General features: G+C 41.1%; 1 protein-coding gene across 1 annotated transcript in view; it reads left to right on the top strand.

Moving 5' to 3' along the window:
• The window catches only part of N4BP2 (NEDD4 binding protein 2), a 32,488-nt gene that overhangs the window by 5,226 nt on the left and 4,574 nt on the right, over positions 1–22,688 (top strand). The window contains exons 3-13 of the mRNA XM_056855841.1: positions 1,024–1,151; positions 5,800–5,888; positions 6,849–6,925; positions 8,403–8,558; positions 12,316–14,630; positions 16,041–16,126; positions 17,208–17,250; positions 18,284–18,513; positions 20,723–20,841; positions 21,411–21,546; positions 22,251–22,439. Of these exons, the coding sequence (XP_056711819.1) occupies positions 1,024–1,151; positions 5,800–5,888; positions 6,849–6,925; positions 8,403–8,558; positions 12,316–14,630; positions 16,041–16,126; positions 17,208–17,250; positions 18,284–18,513; positions 20,723–20,841; positions 21,411–21,546; positions 22,251–22,439 (3,568 nt within the window). The remainder of the gene's footprint in view (positions 1–1,023; positions 1,152–5,799; positions 5,889–6,848; positions 6,926–8,402; positions 8,559–12,315; positions 14,631–16,040; positions 16,127–17,207; positions 17,251–18,283; positions 18,514–20,722; positions 20,842–21,410; positions 21,547–22,250; positions 22,440–22,688) is intronic.

Below are 22,688 nucleotides of genomic sequence, written 5' to 3'. Positions count from 1 at the left end.
ATTTTGAGGAATAGGTCCTGATAAGCCAACCCTGATTATCTCTCCCCACTTCTTGATTTGTGCATTTGCTACCAAAAAGTTTTACTATAATTAATACTAGGTTGTGACACATTGTGAAAGTCTTCCATTCTTCTGTACTACTGATATTAGAAAGGCAGCAGTAATGTTTAAAATTTGCCAAGATTTAGAAATGTTATAAAGCTAAACAGCTAAAAGACTGAATGCCACCGAAAGATGATGAAGCTCCTGTTTTAGAGCATCACCTGTGAAGATTCATGGGGGGAGCCCATTTCTCCAGTCCTTCTCTCCCTCTTGTTTTTCCTGTTTAACTCCTCCTGGCAGTACCTGTAGTGTCTCCTCTGGTCTCCTACCTACTTATTTACTTAACTACGTTTTTCTGATTTTTTTCTCTCTGGAAGCTTTTGGCCCTCTCCCTCCCTTTTTTCTGTTCTCCCCCATCTTTAGCTTTCCTTCTTTATTTTTTCTGCTCCTCCACCTTTGTCTTCCCATGCTCCTTTTATCTTTTTTAGTATATCTATCTCCCTTCCCTGTGCTAACAGTAACTGACAGTGCATTCCTAAGAAATTGAAATGAATGGGCTTAGACTGGAGTAACTCTCCTTAGGAGTGAACTATGAGTTTTGGATTTCTCTAGAATGGTGGCATCAGGTTGCCTAGCATTGCTTCTCTGTGTTGAGAATTTTTCTAATGTCTAGTGTATTTTTTTTAACTTCATATTTTTCTGCACACCTAGGACTTCCCTGAGGCTTGTAGAATATTACCCTCTACCTTGCCCTGGCCCCATTGTGTGGATTTTTTGATCCACACACTATGGCCTCGGTTCAAAATTAGCTATAGTGTCGGTGTGTATGATACCACCATGGTAGAAAATACATTTTCATGGCTTTAACTAACTAAAAGTTCGCATCATTGAATTATTAATGTATTGCACATTATGTTCTTAAAATATTTTGAAGCAACATTGCTGAAAATACTGGTTTCTTTTCCTGATTTTTTTCTAAAGGTCTTTGCTTGAGGATAATCCTGGTGGAATTATTCTTAGTACAGATGACTATTTTTATAAAGAAAGTGGACAATACCAGTTTGATGCTGATCGCTTATCAGAGGCACATGAGTGGAACTGGAAACGTGGTAAGAGCTAGAAATAGTAAAGTATGGGAATCTGCACACAGAAGAATTCCGTGGATTCCCTTGTGCCAGTATTGGAGCCATCTTTCCAATATGTAGGCGCATACTGGAAAAACAACCGGGTGTTGGTCCTGTTGAATAAAGTATTCATTCTCTAGTAACTCAAGCTAGTGACGGGGAATTTATTGAAGGTTCCAAGGAGGGTTGCCCAATGATTCACTCCAAACAAAACAGAGCCGTTAAAGTAATCCTTTATTAAAAGCTTGAGCTGAGAAGTTCACCTAGTCTAAGTCACTTAAAGACAAGGAAGTTCTAATGAGCTCATTATGCATACAACTTTTATAGTTTTAATGATATCACAGCGTTACTAAGGAAGCACTGCAAAAGAAGAATTATCCCATCCAGTTAGACATAAGCAAGTATTGATACATTCATGCAGCTTAGAAATTGTATCTAGCTTCTTGTAGCTTCAGGGAGGGTAACTCAAAATTCTCCTCTGTACCATCTTATCAGTGCCCAAGGACTTGTTTTCTTTGACAATAGTACTTTTAGAATAGCAAAGCCACCATAAAAACTTGTCAGGGTACAAAGGCCCATTTTCAACCAGAGAAACCCAGCAGACAATAACAATGGCTCCGCTCATGCCAAGTTAAAATTCACCCACACTAGCTGTCACTGATTTTGTTACTGTAAGGCAACAATAGAACCACCAGAAAACTGCCAGAGGGTGAGACAAGAAACAGTACAGAATTGTGATGAGCATTAGTTTGTATTTTAAGAATACTCAAGGATCCATATACAAGCAGGTATACAAAAAAAGCAGTACATCCAAATGTATGGTCACCATAATTAATGTTCACTATAATTAATATCATTTGTATTTAGAGATATTTTCCCCCCATTTGCTTCTCTGTATTGTAGGTTTCTGTACAGTCTCACGTGGGATATATATGCAGTGTTTCCACCTTTTCACATCAGTGTATAGCTGCACATGAATTAAAAGAAGCAAAGTGAAATGCAGCACTTGGGAACACTGATGGGTGACAAAAATCCTGCAGTGGATTGCACTCCTGATACCCCCCCCAGAGCATACAATCCTTTCCCACCCCACAGTAACAGTCATAATTATGGGCATTTTGCTAACATTGTGAATGTTCAGGGTTTGTGTGGAATTACGGTAGGTGATGGATATAAGCAACTGCTTTCCTAGTCCTGAACTTTAGCACTCTAGCATTGAAATGCAATAGTCCTATGTGACCCTACCAAACCACACTACCTCACCATTAACCTCTCTTCATGCAGATTTAGGTACTCTGGCAAATCAGGGTAGTCACAATTCGCCACCTGTCTCCCCTTCCTTTAATAAGTAGCAGCCTAGTTCCCTTTACTACCTATTCCTCACTCAACTACTGTTCAGGGCTATTGGTGTCAGGGGACCCAATACTTCTTTCTCTTATTTTCTGCTACCATATTGTTAAATAGATTCACTGGCTATGGATGTCAAGGTTGGTGTGTGTGTGCATGTGTGATATTTTCCCTAAAACACTAGAAATCCAGTCAGTAGGGTTTCAACAGAGAAAATAAAGAGTTAACTTGTTTGCAATGTCAACAACATAGGATGACTAGAACACAGCAGTGCATTGTTCCTAATATTGGAACTTCTGAAACCTAGATCTCTCTAGCAGTCGCTAATTACAAAATGTCAGTTCTCAGAAGCCAGCTCTAACACAGGCTGCTTCCTTCACAGGCACAGAATCCTCCATTTTCAAACTGACTACTCTTCCCCTTTTCTCTAACTCCCTGTCTTCAACTGCCATCCTCCCCCAGCTTTCCATAAGCTCCCATTGGCTGCCTCTGAGAAAGGCGGAAGTGGACCTGTCTGTCACACCCTATAACACTATAATGTCTGGGACATGAACAGGCAGCTGCCATCTAACCCTGAACATAAGCAATATGGCTCAGGAGAGGAATATTTTCACCCTTTTCTGCCTGTGTTGTAGGGGGGAGGTGTGCATTGTTCACACCCTCCTAAGTATTATAAGCTCTTAGCAGTTTGAGCTGGGCAACTTCTTTCCCCTCCCCACCCCCAGCCTGGTTTCCTTTCAGCTGGTGCTCAGCTGTCCTGTGGGGGAGGGGGCGTTAGAGGGAACAAACTTGGGAACTGGAAGGAGATTATAGGTGATTCCCTACCCCTCCAGATTTCCTTAAGCTCTTTAGGGTTTGTACAGACCAATTTCCTCTCTTAACTGTTGTTGGATGGTGTTCCTCCTCCTCATTGAGTCAAGCACTCTTGACATCTCCTGTGTCCTGGAGCATGCTGCACCCTCACCAGGCCATTTTTACTTTGGTTTATTCCTTCTGTTCAATTTGCAATGGCACATTTTTCTGTACATGTATAGAAACTGCTGCTTTATGTGTGGGTGACCTGTTTTTTCTACTTTTTTGATTGGCTCATAGCACCTGCTTTGTTACATGTAATTGTAGTAATTATGATTAAGAGCCTGACCATTCGTTTGCATCTTTTATTCCGTAGCATAGTTTTGATCATCATGAGTGTTGTACAAAAAACATATTTTGAATTTTCCTCTTTTTCTGTGCTAGAAAAAACTCCATAAACGTTTCTAGCCAGTGTGGCCCAGAAGAGAGAATGCTTGGCTCTGTTCTGAGAGACCTGCATTCAGAGTCCAGTTCTTTGCAGACTCATGGACCCTGATTCTGAAGTTCTGATGTGTACACAGAGGAATCAAGTGTGCACATGAACCTCTGCCCATGTTAAAAAAAAAGTTTTTCTTTTCTGGATTGAGGAATACTGTGTGCACTGAGGAACCCTTATAACAGGGGAGTTTCCTGTCAGAGAATGGGAAGCCCCTATGCTTAAGTAGTACCCTGCACACTTCAGGCCTTTGTGGAAGTCTGGATTATATTGAATGGGACAGCCTTGGGCATGTCACAACCTCAATTTACCATCTGTGAAAAGGGAATAAGGGGCCTACTACTTAGATTGGTCGCAAAGAGGAATAAGATAATGTTTCAGTGAGAAACGGCTCTTACCTGGGGGTACTTTGGCCATGTATCTAAATGAGTATGTTATACTACAGAAGTGAATTATGGTTTTCAGATTTTATATGGCATGTGCCATATAAAGTGGTGAAACAGATTATTGTGTGAGCCAGAATTCTATGTACAACAAGGAATCCACCTTCATTTGCTATTTTCTGTGTAGGGCACTGTAAATTTGTACTACAGCTTCTTCATTGTCAAACACGTCAGTTAATCTAATTGTAACTCTTCTGTTTAAAGTCCTGTAAGCAGTGGTCACAAAGTAGTTGTTACTCCACTCAGATCTGAACTGTAACTTTAAAAATAGCTTTTATCTAAGGAAGGGAATAATTAAATGTGAGTTTTCTGTTGCTGTTCCGTTCACTGTGGCTTCAGACCAGGGAGCCCCCTATGATTTGACCAGCAGGGGTCGCCCTTCCTGTGTTCCTCATTGGACACCATTGAGGTATTGCTTTCTTTTATACAGTGCACTTCCCTTGGTCCCTCTAAGCAATCCCTATCAAACCTCTGTTCCCATAGTCCCTTCCCTTAATACCATTCCCTCTTGACCATAAGGGTCCCTTGGAGTCAACCCTTCCCTGCCCATGCGTCCTTCGCCAGTCCTCAGTTCAGCTCCGACTGCCCTGCTGCTCCAGCCGTCGCCTCCCTCCCCTTGGTGAGTTTCCTCTTCCCTCCATGTTGGTCCCAGCATGCACAGTGATTCGCTCACCAACAGCTCCTGCCTCCTCTGGGCTAGTCGGTTCTGAGCTTGCTTGAGCGGCTGCCGCAACCACTGCCACCCCTGTGTCCCAGCTTTCCCCCTTCAGCTTCCCTCCTCACTGCCACTTCTTTCTCCTCCATGCCTCTTCCCTCTCTGGCATTTTCCTTAAATCCCACGGCTGGCTGCCTTCTCCCCATCCTCCCGCCAGCATGTCACGTCCGGCCCGGTTGTGTTTACTTCCGACCAGGCTGCAAGCAGCTGCTGCATGCTGGTTGAGGCCCACAGAGCCAGGCTGCTGACCACAATTGCTAACAATGAAACAGTGATATGCAGAGTCAGAGTAGTCCCAGAGTCAATATGTGAATGAGGAATAGGTCACTTGTCTTTGTCCCCCTACTCAAACTCCTGGAAAACTCTGGTTGCTCCCTCCTTATAGGGCCAAGTGGGCAGTGTCCCAGCAGAATCACTATTGATGTAGGGTATTTATGTATATCCCTGCTCCTTAGGGTTCTGGAGACCAGCCTTTCTTTCTAGGGTGGAAGTTTCACATGTCAGCCTCTTCTCCATTTGAAAAGGAGCAATTTCTCAGACACCACCTTGGCCCTCTCTCACAGGAAACCCATTGCTGTATCCCTCACGAAGAGGGAACAAACCAGGCCTCTTAGTCCCTTCTTCCTAGGTAACACTTGAGGGAGTCCTTCTAGAAATTTTGTCCTCTTCCCTGAACCTGTCATTTTTCAACAATTTGCATCCAACCAAAAAAAACCCAAAGAGATCCTGGTTTAGCAATTTCTGTGATAGTTCTTATTTGAAAAGAAATGTATCTTTTAAAGGTCACTTGCATTACAGTGAAATTAAACTGTGATTTTTGTCTCTTGGTATATTTTTTAGCCAAAGAAGAATTCGAAAAAAAGGTCACTCCTATAATAATAGACAACACAAACATACAGGCTTGGGAGATGAAGCCTTATGTTACTTTGGTTAGTAGTCTATAATTTAGTGATATTGTTATGGAGACCTGTTGTCTCTGGGCTTGTTCACACTGTGGTACTTCAGGTATATACTCTCCAGGGTCCTGTTCTGGTGCTACCCAGGGGAAAGTCAGAAATGGCCTTGGGGCTTGTGTGCTGTCTCTACACAGTGAGTGGGATTTATTTATTTTATTCCACCTGTCTCTCTGAGACTCTAGGCAACAAATTGTGTTTTGTAGCTGCATTAACTTCTCCAGCCATAGTGCTGGGTCCAGTATAACCCATAGGCTCTTAAGCAAGTCAGTAAAGACCAACTGAACCCCCCTTCAAATGTGTGGAGCACAGAGTCCTTCAAGACCTCAGCCTTCCCAACCATCATTACCCCTGTGTTGCCAGGATTCAGAGTGGAGGACACAGTGTGTGCCTATGTCCCTTTCCTGATTTTCCCTAGGGTAAATACCATCTGAACATGGTCTAGGTGTCTTGATGTTTGAAGTGACTGTAATTAGGTTTTGAAAGTATTTGCCATGGTTAGGCATGTGCTCCGTGGAATTTGTAATTATACAAAGCTTATGTTATGTATATGCTGTGGATGCTCATATAGTTTTTGGAAGATCTCCCTCTGTACCTGTGTGTGTGTTAAGTGCCATCAAGTCGCTTCTGACTCATGGCAACCCTATGAATCAATGTCCTCCAAAACGTCCTATCTTTAACAGCCTTGCTCAGGTCCTGCAAACTGAGGGCCGTGGCTTCCTTTATAGAGTCAATCCATCTGTTGTTGGGTCTTCCTCTTTTCCTGCTGCCTTCAACTTTTTCTAGCATGATTGTCTTTTCTTTGTACCTAGCAGTGGTGATTTACTAGTAAGATTTGACACCCTTTTTAACTGTATGCTTACCTTGCTGTATCTTGGATATAAAAATAATATGACATTTTATGAGTATGTTTACATTTGTTATACTTTTATTCAGTCACAGCAACACAAATATAAAGTTATATTTCGTGAACCGGATACTTGGTGGAAGTTTAAACCAAAAGAACTTGAAAGGTAAAAATGTTTTCTTCCTCATAAAAAGTTTGAAACAATATAATGCCTTTATGTAGAAAAGATCTCAGTAAACAAAAGGAGTATTTCCTGAACATGATTATGCCACTTAAGACGTTCTAGATTGCTGCAATGTTCTGAATTGTTCTTGCCTCCATCAAAATCTTCAGTTGATTTGAGTTGCAGCTTCAGTTCCCATAGAGCTGTCCAGCTAATTCAGAAATACTATTTGGCTGTGAAGTGTACTGATTCATTTAAAGATGGTCAAATAGATCCCATACGTTTGGGGCTGTTCTTGCATCTATACTGTTCCTGACTTTTCTCATCGGAGGCCTACACTAGTGATGGGGGATGGGGGGCATCTGTCAAACTATGAGTACAACATGAATGGATTTTCTTTGCAGTTCCCTTTGACCCCCAGAAAGGTGATGCTTGGTGTCACAGCACCCGCATGGACAATAAAGTCATGTATGTTGGGGAGGCTGCAGTGAGGAGTAGGGAACTGAGTGAAATCATCCCGTCTTCTGCACTCGGGTAGAAGAGAGTAGAGGGATGATTCCTCCTGAATCCCCTGAATTGCACGGCTTTTTGTCCTCATTGGTCCTGTGACACCAGATATGATCTTTCCAGGGGTCAAGAAGAAAGGAAACATTGGAGAATAATCTTATCACCTTCTGTTGCTGTTTAGCTATCTACAACCCCTAGTCTTTGTTGGTTGAGGAAATGAAATGCTGGGATCTACCCAGAGTGACTGATAGCCATAGGTGAGGCAGGAAACAAAGAATTAAAACAAATGCCAGAACTGCATTTTGGTGTTTTCTAAGGGCACTTCCAATCCACTTTCAATGCACTTTAACTATCGTTTGCAAGTGGATTTTGCCATTTCAGTAAAATCCATCTTCAAAGTGCATTGAAAGTAGATTTGAAAGTACATTTGGCATGTGTGAAAGTGCCCTAAGTCTTTTTCTTTTCTATTTTCTTGGGTCTGTGGCTTATATGCTAAGGTCCTCATTTGCTAAAAATATCTTAGAAGAAATAATTCCGGACTGTTTGGTATTTTCAGAGCTCTAGCAAGAGTGGGTTTAAAATGTCATCATGATTCAGAACATAGATAAAAATAGTTCAGTGGATTTTCCTCTTACATTTGCAAGTTGTCAAATAGAAATTGAAAATAAAAGATTTTAAAATCTCTTCTTCTCAGGTTAGAGTTCTGCATAATCAATATTTTAAAAGTAGTAAATTGCTAGGGTGATATTAGTGTGGCTTTCCTGTTACACAGACTTCTTCATTTGCTTGTGTATAAGTAGATAACAATAGTCAAAACCTGCTGTTAAATTGTAACATTGCAAAAGCTACATCATGTAAATATTTAGCCTGCAACTCAAATAAGGAAAGGAAATAAGGCAAAAGGGTTGAATCTTTTAAAATGATTTTGTTGTGAAATTATAATATCAAATATTTTCCTAATTTTAATATGTAGGCGAAATATTCATGGAGTATCTAAAGAAAAGATCAAGAAAATGTTGGAGCGATATGAACGTTGCCTGACTGTTAATTCAATTTTGAATTCTTCAATGCCAACTGAATCAAAAAGTGCAACCTTTGAAGAAGTTCTTCATCAAAAAAAGGGACAGGGGTAAATTAATGTTTCAACCTTCCAAATATGAAACTCTGAATTTGTGTTTTGAAAGCTCCACTAGGGCCTTCATCACATGTGCTGTCTCAGAACTGTGGTTTAAGAAGTACTATGGATTTAGGAAGGAGAGACATATGTTGTGGTGTGGTGGTTTAAGAGGGGCAGACACTAATCCGGAGAACCAGGTTCAATTCCCCACTCCTCCACATGAAGCCTGCTGGATGACCTTGGGCCAGTCACAGTTCTCTCAGGACTCTCAACGGAGGTAGGCAATGGCAAAACCCCCTCCGAATGTCTCTTGCCTTAAAAACCCTACAGGGTTGCCATAAGTCAGCTGTTACTTGACGGCACTTTCCACCATCAAGCATATTCTGAAACATGTTTCTAGTCTTCAGGGTGCCACAAGTTTCAGGTGTTTGTACATATTAACATAGCCTGAGTACAGTGTACTCTTGTATCTTTAAAAGCCCACATACTCTTCAAGAAAGACAGCCAACACAAACATCTTCCTTTTCTTCTCTGGATAAATGCATTGTTGTATATATTTTGAAAGTAATGTACAGGTTGAGTATCCCTTATCCAGACTGCTTGTGACCAGAAGTGGTCCGTATTTCAGATCTTTCTGTATTTTGGAATCTTTTGGAATTTTTGCATGTACATAATGAGATATCTTGGAGATGGGACCCAAGTCTAAACACGAAATTCTTTTATGTTTTATATATACTTTGTACACATAGGCTGAATGTAATTTTAAGCAATATTTTTGTGTACATTGAACCATCAGTGGTGCTACTGAGGGCCTGTGAGTAAGGCCTGCATGCCAGCTCAAAAGGTCCGGTTTTCAGATCAGTCCAGATATTGGATATCTGGATAAGGGATACTCAACCTGTAATCCTCTTGACATTCAACCGTTCTTTGTATACTTAGCGTACACTTTTGTTAAAACAGCACACTAGATTTCAAACTCAGGAAGTGGTCTGTTGTCAACACAGGTTCCTCAGGCAGAAGAACAATCCTAAGCATGTCTACTCAGAAGTAAATTCCATTTTAATTAATAGGGCATACTCTCAGGAAAGTATTCTGAGGATTGCGTCCCTACAGACCTGGGTGCTTAAGAAGGATGCAGAAGAGAAGTCTGGGTCATTTAGCACATTCTGCCAGCTCTTGAAGACATCCCCATTTGGCCTGGGAGGATGCTGCCTTTTTAATTTTTGAGTATTTTAAACTGTAAAGTACCTTCAGCGTGTTGGCAGGAACACAGTGCATAAATGAAGTCAATAGATAGAATTGGTACTAGCAGATAAGGTTCCCCGAAAGACATCCTGCCCACCAGAGCTGATCTTCCCCTGTAATCAGCAGCTGCAGGAAAGTGTTGAGTGTGTTCTAGCTTACACGTACAGGGGTCATTCAGGACAGTTGTTAGGTCTGAGTATGTACCTTAGAATGTCCCAGAATTTAGGCAAATGTACAAGGGTTTATTGCCAGACAAGGCAATATGGAAAAGTCTGTATAAAATTAGAATGTTTGAAAAATGCTAGAAGGAATATTGTGTTTATGAGTAAAGTGGAATGATGAACAATTTTTTCCTACCTGTCACTCCTTCTAATAGTAAAGCTGATGGTTCTGTGCCTCCCAGTAAGATTGTGACATAGGGCAAGATAGGGCTTTCTCCGTAGTTGAGGGGTCTCCCAATGCATGCTGGAAAATTATAACTTTTAAAAGGATAGGGGGAAAAAAACATAAAACAGTCTGAGGACTGCAGTTGCCATCTGTGAGCCATGGAATGATGGCAACAGTCGAGGGTTGATTGGGCGGGAGGGGGGAACATGCCTGCTCTAACCCTAAGAGTTTATAGTAAACTGGAAGGACAATTATGTTTGGGGACTGCTCATTAAGATTCTTCTCCCCTCAGTCCAGAGTGCTATAAGCCTTTAGAGGGCGCTGTGTGGCTTCTTTCAAGCTGAAAGAGTCCTTGTGGGATGATTAATTAACAGAGGGAAAATGCTTCCTTTGATTCTAAAAAATCACATTCCTCTTCCCAAGGACTTTTTCAGCTATGAAGCTATAACAATTAAAAATTAAAAATATCTTGGAATGGGTGAGCGCTAAGCTAAAAGCCTGCGTGTATAAGGACATAAGAAAAGCCATGCAGGATCAGACCAAGGGATATCAAGCCCAGCAGTCTGTTCACCCAGTGGCCAACCAGGTGCCTCTAGGAAGCCCACAAACAAGACAACTGCAGCAGCATTGTCCTGCCTGTGTTCCACAGCACCTAATATCATAGGCATGCTTCTCTGATACTGGAGAAAATAGGTATGCATCATGACTAGTATTCATTTTGACTAGTAGGTATGGGTAGCCCTATCCTTCATGAACATGTCCATTCCACATCCTGGGACAGGGAGTTCCACAGTTTAACTATGCATTGTGTGAAGAAATACTTCCTTTTATCTGTTTTGAATCTCTCACCCTCCAGCTTCAGCAGATGACCCCGTGTTCTAGTATTATGAGAGAAGGAGAAAAGGCTTCTCCCTCTCCACTCTCTCCATACCACACATAATTTTATAGACCTCTATCATGTCTCCCCTTAGCCGCCTTCTTTCTAAGCTAAACAGCCCTAAGCATTTTAACCGCTCCTCATAGGGCAGTTGTTTTAGCCCCCTGATCATTTTGGTTGCTCTTTTCTGCACCTTCTCAAGCTCTGCAATATCCTTTTTTAGGTGTGGTGACCAGAACTGTACGCAGTATTCCAAGTGTGGTTTCACCATAGATTTGTACAAGGGCAGTATGATAATAGCAGTTTAATTCTCTGTCCTTTTCTAATTATGGCCAGCATGGAATTTGCCTTTTTCACAGAAGCCACACACTGGGTTAACATCTTCATCGAGCTATCCACTACCACTCCAAGATCCCTTTTTTGGTCTGTCGCTGCCAGCACAGATCCCATCAATGTATATGTGAAGTTGGGATTTTTTACCCCAATATGCATCACTTTACACTTGCTCACATTGAATCGCATTTGCCATTTTAATGCCCACTCCTCCACTACCTGTATGCACCGTGCATTGGAGATTATTGATATCTGAAAGTTATATATTTATATATTTCAATTAAAAACTTAGAGTTAAGAGAAAGTTTTTAAGGTGGTGAGAATGCTTTCAGGGTTTTAGAAACCAACCAGAGTGCTAGGTTAGCATTTGCAAGTCTGTCCAGCTACATTGCCTCAATAAACCGGTTGGTTCCAAGTGCAGGAGCTTACGAAAATGAGCTCTTCACCAGCATAAGAATCTCAGTTCATTTTAGTGGAGGGAGTAGGTCTACACAGACGATTCATTTCTATGTATAAATTAAGTTCCTACTTTAAAGTGAATGGTGTAGCTTTCATGCACAGTATTTGTATATTCTTCAGAGCCCTCATGGAACTCTGCAGTGTATATCCCAAATTCTTTAATAGCTCTCATTTCCCCCCAGTTATTGCGCAGCAGCATGTAGTTCTTGCTGCAGCAGCAGTATCATTTCATCTAGCCAGACAAATATATATTAAACTCAAAGTACTATTTTTAAAAATGGTATTTTCTTTTGTCCCCTTGTCTTTCCAGGAATGTGTAATACATATTTCAGCATGCCTTAGCAGAAGATTGTAATTTCTAAGACAGGGCCTCTGCTCCATAAAGATTATGACCTAAAATGCTTTTAAAAAAATGTACCTCTGATGATTGAGGTGTGGGTTTATTTCTTTAATCTATTTTTTTAATAGGAAGGAAGATACACTGCCTTATGGGGCAAGGGAACCTTTTGCTTCACCTTCAAAATGCACAGAATTGAGCCCAGGCGAGAAGAACGTGTTAGAGGGAGATGCACTGGAAAACCAGAATCTTCAGAATGAAAAGAGAGAAATTGGACATAAATTATTAGAAAGTCATTCTGAATGTACTGTCCCTCTGGATGACTTGGATATTTATGCATCACCCCCAGGAATTGACCAAATGGAGCCTATTCTTGAATTGGAAATAATTAAAGCTGACCTTGAAAACTCTGAGGATTGCACATATTCACAATGCGATGTCGGAAATGTTCAGGAGTACAATAACAAGGATTTAGATGGTCAAGCTGAAGCAAATCAGTGTAGTGAAGTATTATCAGAAATAGAATTAACTGAGACAAGAACCAAAAACAAGGAAGGTTCTGGTTTAGAGAAATCAGAAAGGCCAGAGATACTAAATTTTGTGGGAGACTGGCCAGTAGAACAGACTATGGGGCAGAGGCTGAAAAGAGCAAAAAGGTTAGGGAAACTCACCATAAAGAATGATGAAGAAGATAAAGGAATAAATATGCCCTTTCTTGACTCATTAAAGAATTTAGATAGAGATGAAAACCTGCATCTGATTGATAATCATAAGGAGCTGCAACAGGAAAACTGGCAGGAAGATAATAACCAGATCTCTGTCTGTATATCCGGTGCTGATTCAGAGGAAGATGCATCAAGATCGTTTAAGGTAGGAGACTGGCCCACCCAAAGTTTTTTAGAGCAAAGGCATCACAAAATAAGAATGCCCAAGAGAGGTCTTGGTGAATCAGAAGAGGTTACAAGCGATCATTATGATACCAACAAAAGTGTCCTAAGCACATTGGCTGTCTTTCCTGGAACATCAAAAAGCAGTGAAGAGTTACAGGTTTCATCAACGAGGGAAAGCAATCAGGCACTTGAAATCTCACCCTCTGAAACTGTTAGTGAGAAAAAGCCTTTGCAAAGTAAACGACCACGCAGGCATCATAAATTAGCCCTAACGTTTACCAATACTTTGGCCCCCAGCAAGCCAGAGGAACATTTGTCCCTGTTTCGTTTGCTGGAAGAGAAGGCAGGTGAACATAGCTCAGCAGAGGCAAGCCAGTTTTCACAGACGGAACCCAAAGATTTTGCTCTCCTGTGGAGGCTTGAAAGAAAAATGATTGCTTCTGAGGATACCAAGGTGTTATATGGTAGATTGGATGGATTTATACCCAAAGGGGTTGATGCTGCTCCAGATTGTACAGAAAAAATACCGTATAAAGTCACCTATGATAAAAGCACATATGTGGAAGAAAGTGAACTGGTCCATATTGATGAATCTGAGAACCTAAATATTTTGTGTAAACTCTTTGGGTCCTTTTCTTTTGATGCACTTAAGGACCTCTATGAAAGATGTAACCGGGACATTGACTGGACTACAGGAATCTTGTTAGATTCTGCTGAAAAGCTGTGTAAAGACGACGATACTGGATGTTTGCAGGAAGCAATAGCTCAGCTCCCCGATATGGCTCTTGACTCCAAGGGAAACGCTAACTATGAAGAGAGACTCTCAGAGTCTGCAAATCCCATCCAGATAACCAGAACTTGTAGAATTATTCAGAACTCAGAAGATGAGAATTTCTCACTTAATGATGACAGGAAAACTCTGGATGCCAGGTTAAGTGCTGAGATACCCAACTTACTAATGAATGATTTGTTTGTTTCTTCAGTAGAAAATAAAATTTTCAATCATGATGTTCCAAGCAGTCATGCAAGTGAATTGCATAACGAAGAATCTGTTTTAGGTACTCTGAAAACACAGACAAAAGAAATAACCCCTGCTATACTATTAGAAAAGGATCATCAGAGTACTGTTTTGAACGCTGAAATTGACTTTTGTGCTCCAGCAACTGTACGTGATTGTTTAAATGGAGGTCCCACCACTGTGAGAAATACTTCTGAGACTGGAACAGGAAACAGAACTTCAGAGGAACATCAAGAGTGTTCAGAAACAAAAGGGGTGGCTGCTCAGGCACTGCTGGCAAATTCAGTACTTCTGAAGGGCGATGTGAAAATTGAAAGCAAATCCAAGTCCTACGAAGAATTTAATTGTAAGCCTGTGTCTTCTGTTGTAGCAAAAAATGAAGAAAGCAAAACGCCTCGCCAAAATGACTGTAGAACCCAGTTACTGAACCCCATATCTGTATCACAATCTGTGAACATAGATTGCCTGGAGCTGGTCTTACCTCCTGAACTAGCTATTCAGTTAAATGAAATATTTGGACCTGTTGGTATTGATTCAGGTAATAGCACCAAGAAATGTTTATGTATGTTGTCGTTCATTAGAAACTGAAAAAGGACAAGAAACTGGGTTGGATCCTGTGTCACCCATAAACAGGTGGGCATTCTTGGATCCATCCCTGTGCAGCTAGCTTTTTATATTTCGGAGTTCTACAGCTTCACGTAAAGTTAAAGTCTAGTTGCTTGAAATAACAATAGTTATTATACAAGGTTGGGGCCTGTTAGGAATCACAGGAGTAGAAGAACAACTTGGAAAATCCCAACATCTCCCATGCCTCTATCCTATAAGCTCCCAGGGGGTTGAGTAGGCTATCCCCCCCCCAAAAAAAAACCTTGTTGTCTGTATCCTGTGCTTTTGGAACATGTTTAGTCTTCATCAATCAAGTTCAGGTTTTGTTTGGTTTTTTTCCTTTTGGCTAACTAACGAAGTGCCTACCTGGTGAGTCCCATGAGTATGAAGAGCCACCCGTATCTTATCTGTATGTGGACTGGGCAAACTGCTTTTTAATGATCGACATGGTGGCCCACTGCTTTACTGTTTGATACAGTGATACTAGAAAAAAGATTGGGTGTGAACATCCTGAGCCATATTGGCAGAGTCAAGGCTGTGCTGTATGGGGGGGTAGTAGGCAGGTTTTGCTTCCGCAGCAGTGTTTTCTCCAAGCACATCTTGTTGGGTTTCTCCCCCCCCCCATGTGAGTGAATAGCAGCACCTGCTGCTCACATGTGGCCTGGATCCCAAATTTCTAAAACATCATGCATATTGAAGGCACTGTAACAATACCTTCTTCCTCTCATTGTGAGAGACTGTGATATCATCACTTTGGCTGCTGTTCATTTATATGGGAGAAAGTAAAATGGTGCTTTGGGTGTCCCAAACTGCAGCCTGTTTTACTTGCCCTCATAGAGGTCAATCGGTATCATAAACAATTGAGCTAATCCTTAACGGAAAACCTCTACCCTTCCATCTCTGTGTGTGTAAAGTGCCGTCAAGTCGCAGCCGACTCATGGCGACCCCTTTTGGGGTTTTCATGGCAAGAGACGAACAGAGGTGGTTTGCCAGTGCCTTCCTCTGCACAGCAACCCTGGACTTCCTTGGTGGTCTCCCATCAAAATACTAACCAGGGTTCCCTTATTTTGTGAACCTAATTATGTATTATTTTGAGTAACTGTTTCTGTGCTGCTTTGAGTTCATTTACTTTGCTTCCTATTCCACATTAAGAGTTCTTACTCATGAGCGAAGTTGATTACAAAACATTTTGTCTGTTTTCGAGAGTGCTCCTGATCAGTTCTTTCAGACCGTGATCGTTTCTTCATCTTATGAGGGCTTGTGTGATTGGGAGCTGGTATGGCTGGTCTAAGTTTAGCTTGTGTAGTGCTTAGCCTGAATATTGTGTTCTTTCTTCCATAAGAATCGTTAACCAACGAAGATTATGTAGTTCATATTGATCTGAGTTTGGCCAAAGAAATTCATGAAAAATGGAAAGTATCTATTATGGTAAGACATGTTTGTAGAATTGTTTTGTTTATACACGGTTCTTGTTACCGGTAATTTTCAGCAAGATTAACTCACTTTGAAAGAGGGGGCTAGTACAGTATCTGTGAAGCAGTAGACTGCTAGAATTTCTTGAAGCGCTTTGTGTTGGATCAGAAGGTATGAGTTCGATATTTTTCATTTATTGGAAGGAATGTTTAGACATAGATTTCAAATGAAATTATGGGGTGTATTATCATTGAATGGGTAACCCCCTCCCCAAGCCACAAATGTTTTAAAAATTGCAGACAAGGCAACTTTATATTTAAAGTTTTACATGCCTCTCCAAAAAGTGTAGAGCAGGGGGTCCCCAACCTTTTTGAGCCTGCAGGATGGTGGGTGCAACTACAGAATGTCAGGGAATGAAGGTCATGCATAACCCTAATAGTAATTCTTCAATATTTCAGGCAGAAGTTCTATTCAACAGGATGCCTTTTAAAAGGAATATGTTGTTTAAAAAATATTTTCTTGCATTCACAGAAGCTCACCTTCAGTCATGTGTAGTGAAGATCCTTTACACTGTGGTAGCAGCTGCTGCCAAAGCAGCTTTTTAAAAATCTGCATTGCAAATCAGATATCCAATAGCCAATCAAAGCCCTACTAGGCAAACGCCCCACCCACTTTCTAAAAACATTTGGCAAGCATCAGGAAAGATGTTGGCGGGGGTTATGGAACCCACGGGTGTGCCATGTTTATATTTAAAGTGTGGTGTAGTGGTTAAGAGCGGTGGTTTGGAACGTTGGAGTCTGATCTGGTGAACTGGGTTTGTTTCCCCACTCCTACACACGAAGCCAGCTGGGTGACCTTGGGCTAGTCACAGCTCTCTTAGAGCTCTCTCAGCCCCACCTACCTCACAGGGTGTCTGTTGTTGGGAGGGGAAGGGAAGGTGATTGTAAGCCGGTTTGATTCTTCCTTAAGTGGTAGAGAAAGTCAGCATAGAAAAACCAACTCTTTTTCTTCATGTTGTGGACTCCTGGTTTTCTTAAAAGAGGAATTGTTTAGAAATTAAAACATTTGTGTAACTCATTAACATGTTTTAACTTAGAAACGGCAGAAGAGAGAAGAATGGCATAAGCTGCTTGTTGAAGGTGAGCATATGTTTTCCTTGACCACACTGGCCCCTTGCATTGATCAGAATGATGTGCGTCTGGAGAAGTGGGTTTAATTCCTTACTTAACCCTAGCCCTGGACAAAGTAGGAGAGCATGGTTACTTGCATGTGTGTGTTCCTTATAACAATCCTGTGTCCAAAGTGGCTGATGACATTGTTCTCCTCTCCATCATTTTATGCTCACAACGACTGCTCTGTGAGGGTGGTTAGGCTTAGTTAGAGAGAGTGGCTGGCCCAGGGTCACTCTTTCGACTTCATGGCAGAGTGGGGATTCTGACCTAGGTCTCCTCCAGTGAGCAGCGCAGTCCTTCATGATGTTACCATAAACACCGGATCGGGCTCTGGTGCCATCTGAGCCAATAACCACACCAAGGGGGATTCCAATATTCATAGATGCTTTGCATGATTGCATAAGTGAAAGGTCAGGTTCCATACCTCCATGTAGAATCACTTAAAAGTGTTGGTGTTCAAACTAGTTTGTCCTGGGCTGATTTAAAAATAGGCCTCACCAACAATACCACCATTAAAGCAGTGGAGTGAAGATGGGCAGAGTGGGGGAGAGAAACAAGGTGAGAGTGAGAGAGGGGAAATGAGGAGGGAAACAAGGAAAGCCTGAAATATAGGCTAAAAAATTAATGTTTATCCTGGGTGGCGAGGTAAGATTTAAATGTGCAATCAGAGCCCATAAATCTGAAGCTTAGTGAACCTCTTCCATCATTTTTGATAAGTTGTCCAAGTCCTAACTTCATTTCTTATTCATTTCTGTACTCATGATGCAGCATGTTAATTCTGCATCCACGCAACACTGCAAAATGTTTATACTGTATCAGAGGAGGTGTTGCATTATACCAGTTGTGATTTACTGACTGCTTATGTTGCTTCAGTTTGTTAAGGCCAGATGCCCATTAGAAACACAGGAAAATGAAATGCATTTGAATGGCATTTTGGATCTTCTTTCACTGAAGAGTTCTGTTTAATTCTTCATTGTCTTCCCTTTTTCTACTTCTGAAGATCCTGCGCAGTTTGAGCAATTCTACCTACAGGATGTGAACAACGTCCTTCCTCAGCACACAAACCCTCAAATACAAAAGAATGGTTCCTTCGCCTCTTTCCCACCTACAGAAAGCACAGCAGCTTCAGAAGTTTTTCCCTTCATGGATCACTGGAATGTCCAGACACAGAAAGTGTCACTCCGGGAAATAATGTCTGAAGAAATTGCTTTACAAGAAAAACAGGATCTGGTATGAATAGTGCTTATTAAGATGTATTTGCTGTCCTTTGCTGAACTGCAATGTGCAGTGGTAGCAGAGCATGAGATTAATTACTGGAGCCCCAATGCATAAGCTCATCCCACCCTTTCCAGCTTCAAGAGTGAGTTCATTCTCCAGCAGTGCATTCCTTTTGGCGGCCAGGGACGGTGTGGCTGAGACGCTGCTGCAGCGCCTCCGAAGCTGTTTCACAGCCACCGAAAGATTGAAAAAAGTGTTTTGCTGGCTTTTTTTGTAAAAATGGAGCTTTTCACCCCATAGAGAATAATGAGGCTGCACCTCCAAAATAACAGGTGTAGCACCGGCATTCTCAGCACCGGCATCCAGGGCCAAAAGGGGACAGGGAGCTTCCTACAGGCAGCTCTGTGCCCCGGGAACATCCCCCGGAACGCTGACGTGGGCCTTTATGCCAGTGGGACGCCAGCGGAAGGCCAAGCTGGTGTCCTGGGGTGGCTTCCATGGCAGCACTGGGAGATAGGTGTCTGGGCCTCCCCGTTGGCGTTGGGGCCACTTATGGCGCTGTAAGTAGCCCGGACACCGGTGCAGGGGACCCCAACGCCAGCGCAGCCCCTTCCTGGCCTCCTGAGGACTTTCATCCTCAGAAGTCAGGAATGCGCTGTAAAACCCCTAGTGCAGTATCAAGGGGGTTTTCCGAGCAGGAGAGGGGATCAGGACTCTAAGGGTTGCAAACGTGGTCCCATTGTGCTAGCCTAAGCATAATGTTGCGTAGTACCTGTAATACACAGTAGTAAAATGGTAGGGAAGAATTCAGAACTTGTCAATTGAAAGAAGAACACAGAAACGCAGTTCTGGGCCCTTTGTGAATCTAAAATCCAGAATGTGGTTGGACTTAAGGACCTGACTTAGCTAATAGCTAAATATAGAATCCCCTGCGTTTGCTTGTGAAATCTCTGGCATATAGATAGTTATAAGAACTTTGTAGTGGTTGTTTTTATCATTTATTTTATTTGTTTTTATTTGAAAAGCTGCCTTAAGTAGATTCCTGGAGACATGGGATATACATTTTCTAAATATTTAATACTGGTATTAGTTATTTTTTCAAATAATAGTTTTGCTAAATATACAATGTTGGCTAAATGTATCCCTGTAGACTTTTTATAACTGTTTTATTGGTCTGCATCTTGAAAATATGTATGCATTTGATTTTCACAGATTAGCACTAATATTTAAACATTTTGCCGGTTTTAAAATGTTCTGGTTGGGATTGTTCAACTTCTTCCTAAATGAGCAGAATAAGGCTATTATAATTTTTATATAAAGAGAATTCCGATTTTAATGTTTGTCTCTTATAATTAAATCATTGGACTTTTATCATGCTATTGATGTTTTAAAAAATTTAGGTATACATGATCTTTTTGCACTGTGAATAATGCCACGATTTAAAAAAAAAAATTGCAGTGCACAAGTGTTTGCATACCTCTGCCCAGCTAGACACTAAGAAAGTATTTTGTATTTCATTTCATTTTCAGCAGCTTTTTTCTCTGCTGGTGGTTTGCTCTCTACTAGGTATCTTGCCAGGTCACAGTTAAATTCAATACACTGTATTTTAGGATTTGTCCCAAAATTGTTTTTAACAGTCAAATTCTGAGGCAGTGTAAGGTTTCACTTCTAAGGCTTTTAAAAATGTATGTTCTTGATAGCCGAAAATGTGGCTCACTAGTAATTCTAAATATTAACAGGGCACTCCTAAGCAAAGTTGTACCCTTTTAGGTCTGTTCTAAGTCAGTGAGCTTAGAAGGGTGTAACTCTACTGTGAATTGCACTGTCAACAGTAACTAAAATTATTATTGTATCTCTCTTATGGAACATCTAGGGTTATTCCTTTCTATTCAGTTCATATTTATCATCTTTATTGTAGCATTTACGTTTCCCAAAATCATTAAATTGTTGTACACTATACCTGGAATTAAAAAATATCTGGACTTCAGTAGATCTAAGGTACCATTCTCCAAAGAGTGTCTTGAAGACAGTTGGGCATGCAACTTTTTTCTTCTCCAGTGTTTCTTTGTGAACAGTGTTGCCAACCCCAAATTAACGTGAAACCAATAGCAAAAACACAGAAAACTGACTTATTTTTTTCTAGTCGCAATTCAGGTATAGTTTTTCTAGAAAAGACTTATTCGGTGTGTGATTATAATGAAAACTTTATTTTCTGGATTAGAAACGTTTTCCCTTTATGGCTACGAAAGACTGTGCTGCCATCCTGAAGGAGAAGCAACTACTGGAGATGTTCCCAACCATTAGCCCTAACTTCTTAATGGACATCTTCAAGGACCACAAGTAAGCACTGCTTTTTGTCAGTTGTTAATAACTTGTAACATGATGGATTATCAGTAGAACAGAAATAGAGGCTGCTTGCTGTTGCTTCTTTCCTCCCAAAGTCAAAGTAATATTGGACATAATTTCAAAAAAGCATCAGTCACTTTATCGAACTATCCTTGGTTCCCCCCAGTGACAGTCACACACGCATCCTGCGTTGCTTGACCTGCTTCGCCGTTTCCATTAGGTTAATGCATTGCTACAATGTGGAGCGCGAAGGGATGATGACTCTGGACCAGAGATGGACCTTGGGATTACCTCTCTGCTCCAGATCCTTTTGTGGGAAAAAGTGTTAAAAGTCTAACAAGCTTAGGCATGATGGCAGAAGAGGGAATGGCCTGATTTTGTAGCCTTGCCTTGTCGTGAATACAGGGTTTGCACAGTACATTGCTGTATGAAGTATGAAAAATAAACAATTAGAACGGAGGTCTCTCCCTCCCTCTCTTGTTATACCAGGATGTTCCTTTTTCAGTTGATGATATATGTCCAAAATTATTCAGTGTACTTTGTTTGTTTTTTATTTGCCATAGTTATTCTTTGGAACAAACGGTCCAGTTTCTGAACTGTGTCCTGGAGGCAGACCCAGTAAAAACAGTTGTAGCCAAAGAAACAGCTCAGGGTACCACTCTCTCTTCTTACAGTGTTTCAAAGAGCCGAGATAAAAAGGTAATGGCCCTTTTGCACATCCATCACGAATACATGATATTAGCATTTTAGTGAGAGACTATGTCGCCTTAAACAACTGTTCTTCAGTTCTTAGCCCAATTTGTTGGTTAAGAATCTTGCTGTTAAATTGCATTGTTTTATGTATGCGATAAATGTTGCCTGCTTTGATTGTTTCATTGCTTAGACAGTTTTTTGGTTCCTTGTGTTGTTTTTCCCAATTCTTCAATCCAAGTCCCACTGCATTATTTTGATTTATTTAAAATATTTGTTGTTGGACTAAATTGTTTTATCGTATTTTGTAATCTGCTTGCTGATTGATTGAATAGTCTTTCTGATACTTGTAATCCCCACACCAATATTCTATTTTAATAGGAATCTTTGCTGTTACATTCAGATCTTTTTATCATACTTCGTAATTCACTTGCTGATTGCCTGAGCAGTTATATTATTTGTTATCTGCCTGGAGTCCCAGTAAGAAAGGTGGACTATAAATGAAGCTAATAATATTAATACCTCAGAAAGGTCCACCTTGGTTAGGGTAGGTTTAGTTTCTTCCCACTGGTTGTTTTGAAACGAACTCCCCCAAAATGGTTTTATTTAGTGAGTTAGCCTGCTTGTTTTTACCTCACTTTTTTCCACCATGGGGACCAAAAGTGACTTTCAACTTTTGACTGCGGTCTAAGTATAACTCTTTTGAATGATAGGCCAAAAAGTGCAAGGAGTCAGATGACATCCTCTCTGATAAGAAATTCCAAGATTTCAGATACCCAGGATATGATGACTTCCGGGCAGAGGCTTTTCTTCACCAGAACGAATGGCAAGAGTGTTTGAGAAAAGCAGGGGAGGCATATCGCATGGGGATGAAGCCGGTAGCAGCATTTTATGTACAACGGGTACGTTATTTTATTAGTTAACGATCATGCAGTTTGCACTTTGTGTAATGGAAATGTGGAGTATTTTGTGGTTTCCATAACCCCCCCCCCCAAAAAAAAAAGGGTTTTGGAATTCACAGAAGCCCTCAGATGTATCAATACTAGAGAGCTACAAATCAAGAAAGATTTGATTAAGTTGTCCGTCTTCATACAGTCCCAGTATGGACTGTGTACTGAAATCAGTATGAAGGAAGCTTCCTTACAAGCAGT

The sequence above is a fragment of the Euleptes europaea genome, chromosome 9 (genome assembly GCF_029931775.1).
Source record: "Euleptes europaea isolate rEulEur1 chromosome 9, rEulEur1.hap1, whole genome shotgun sequence".
In the NCBI taxonomy this organism is placed as follows: Eukaryota; Metazoa; Chordata; class Lepidosauria; order Squamata; family Sphaerodactylidae; genus Euleptes; species Euleptes europaea.
This window is presented reverse-complemented; position numbering and strand designations above follow the sequence as displayed.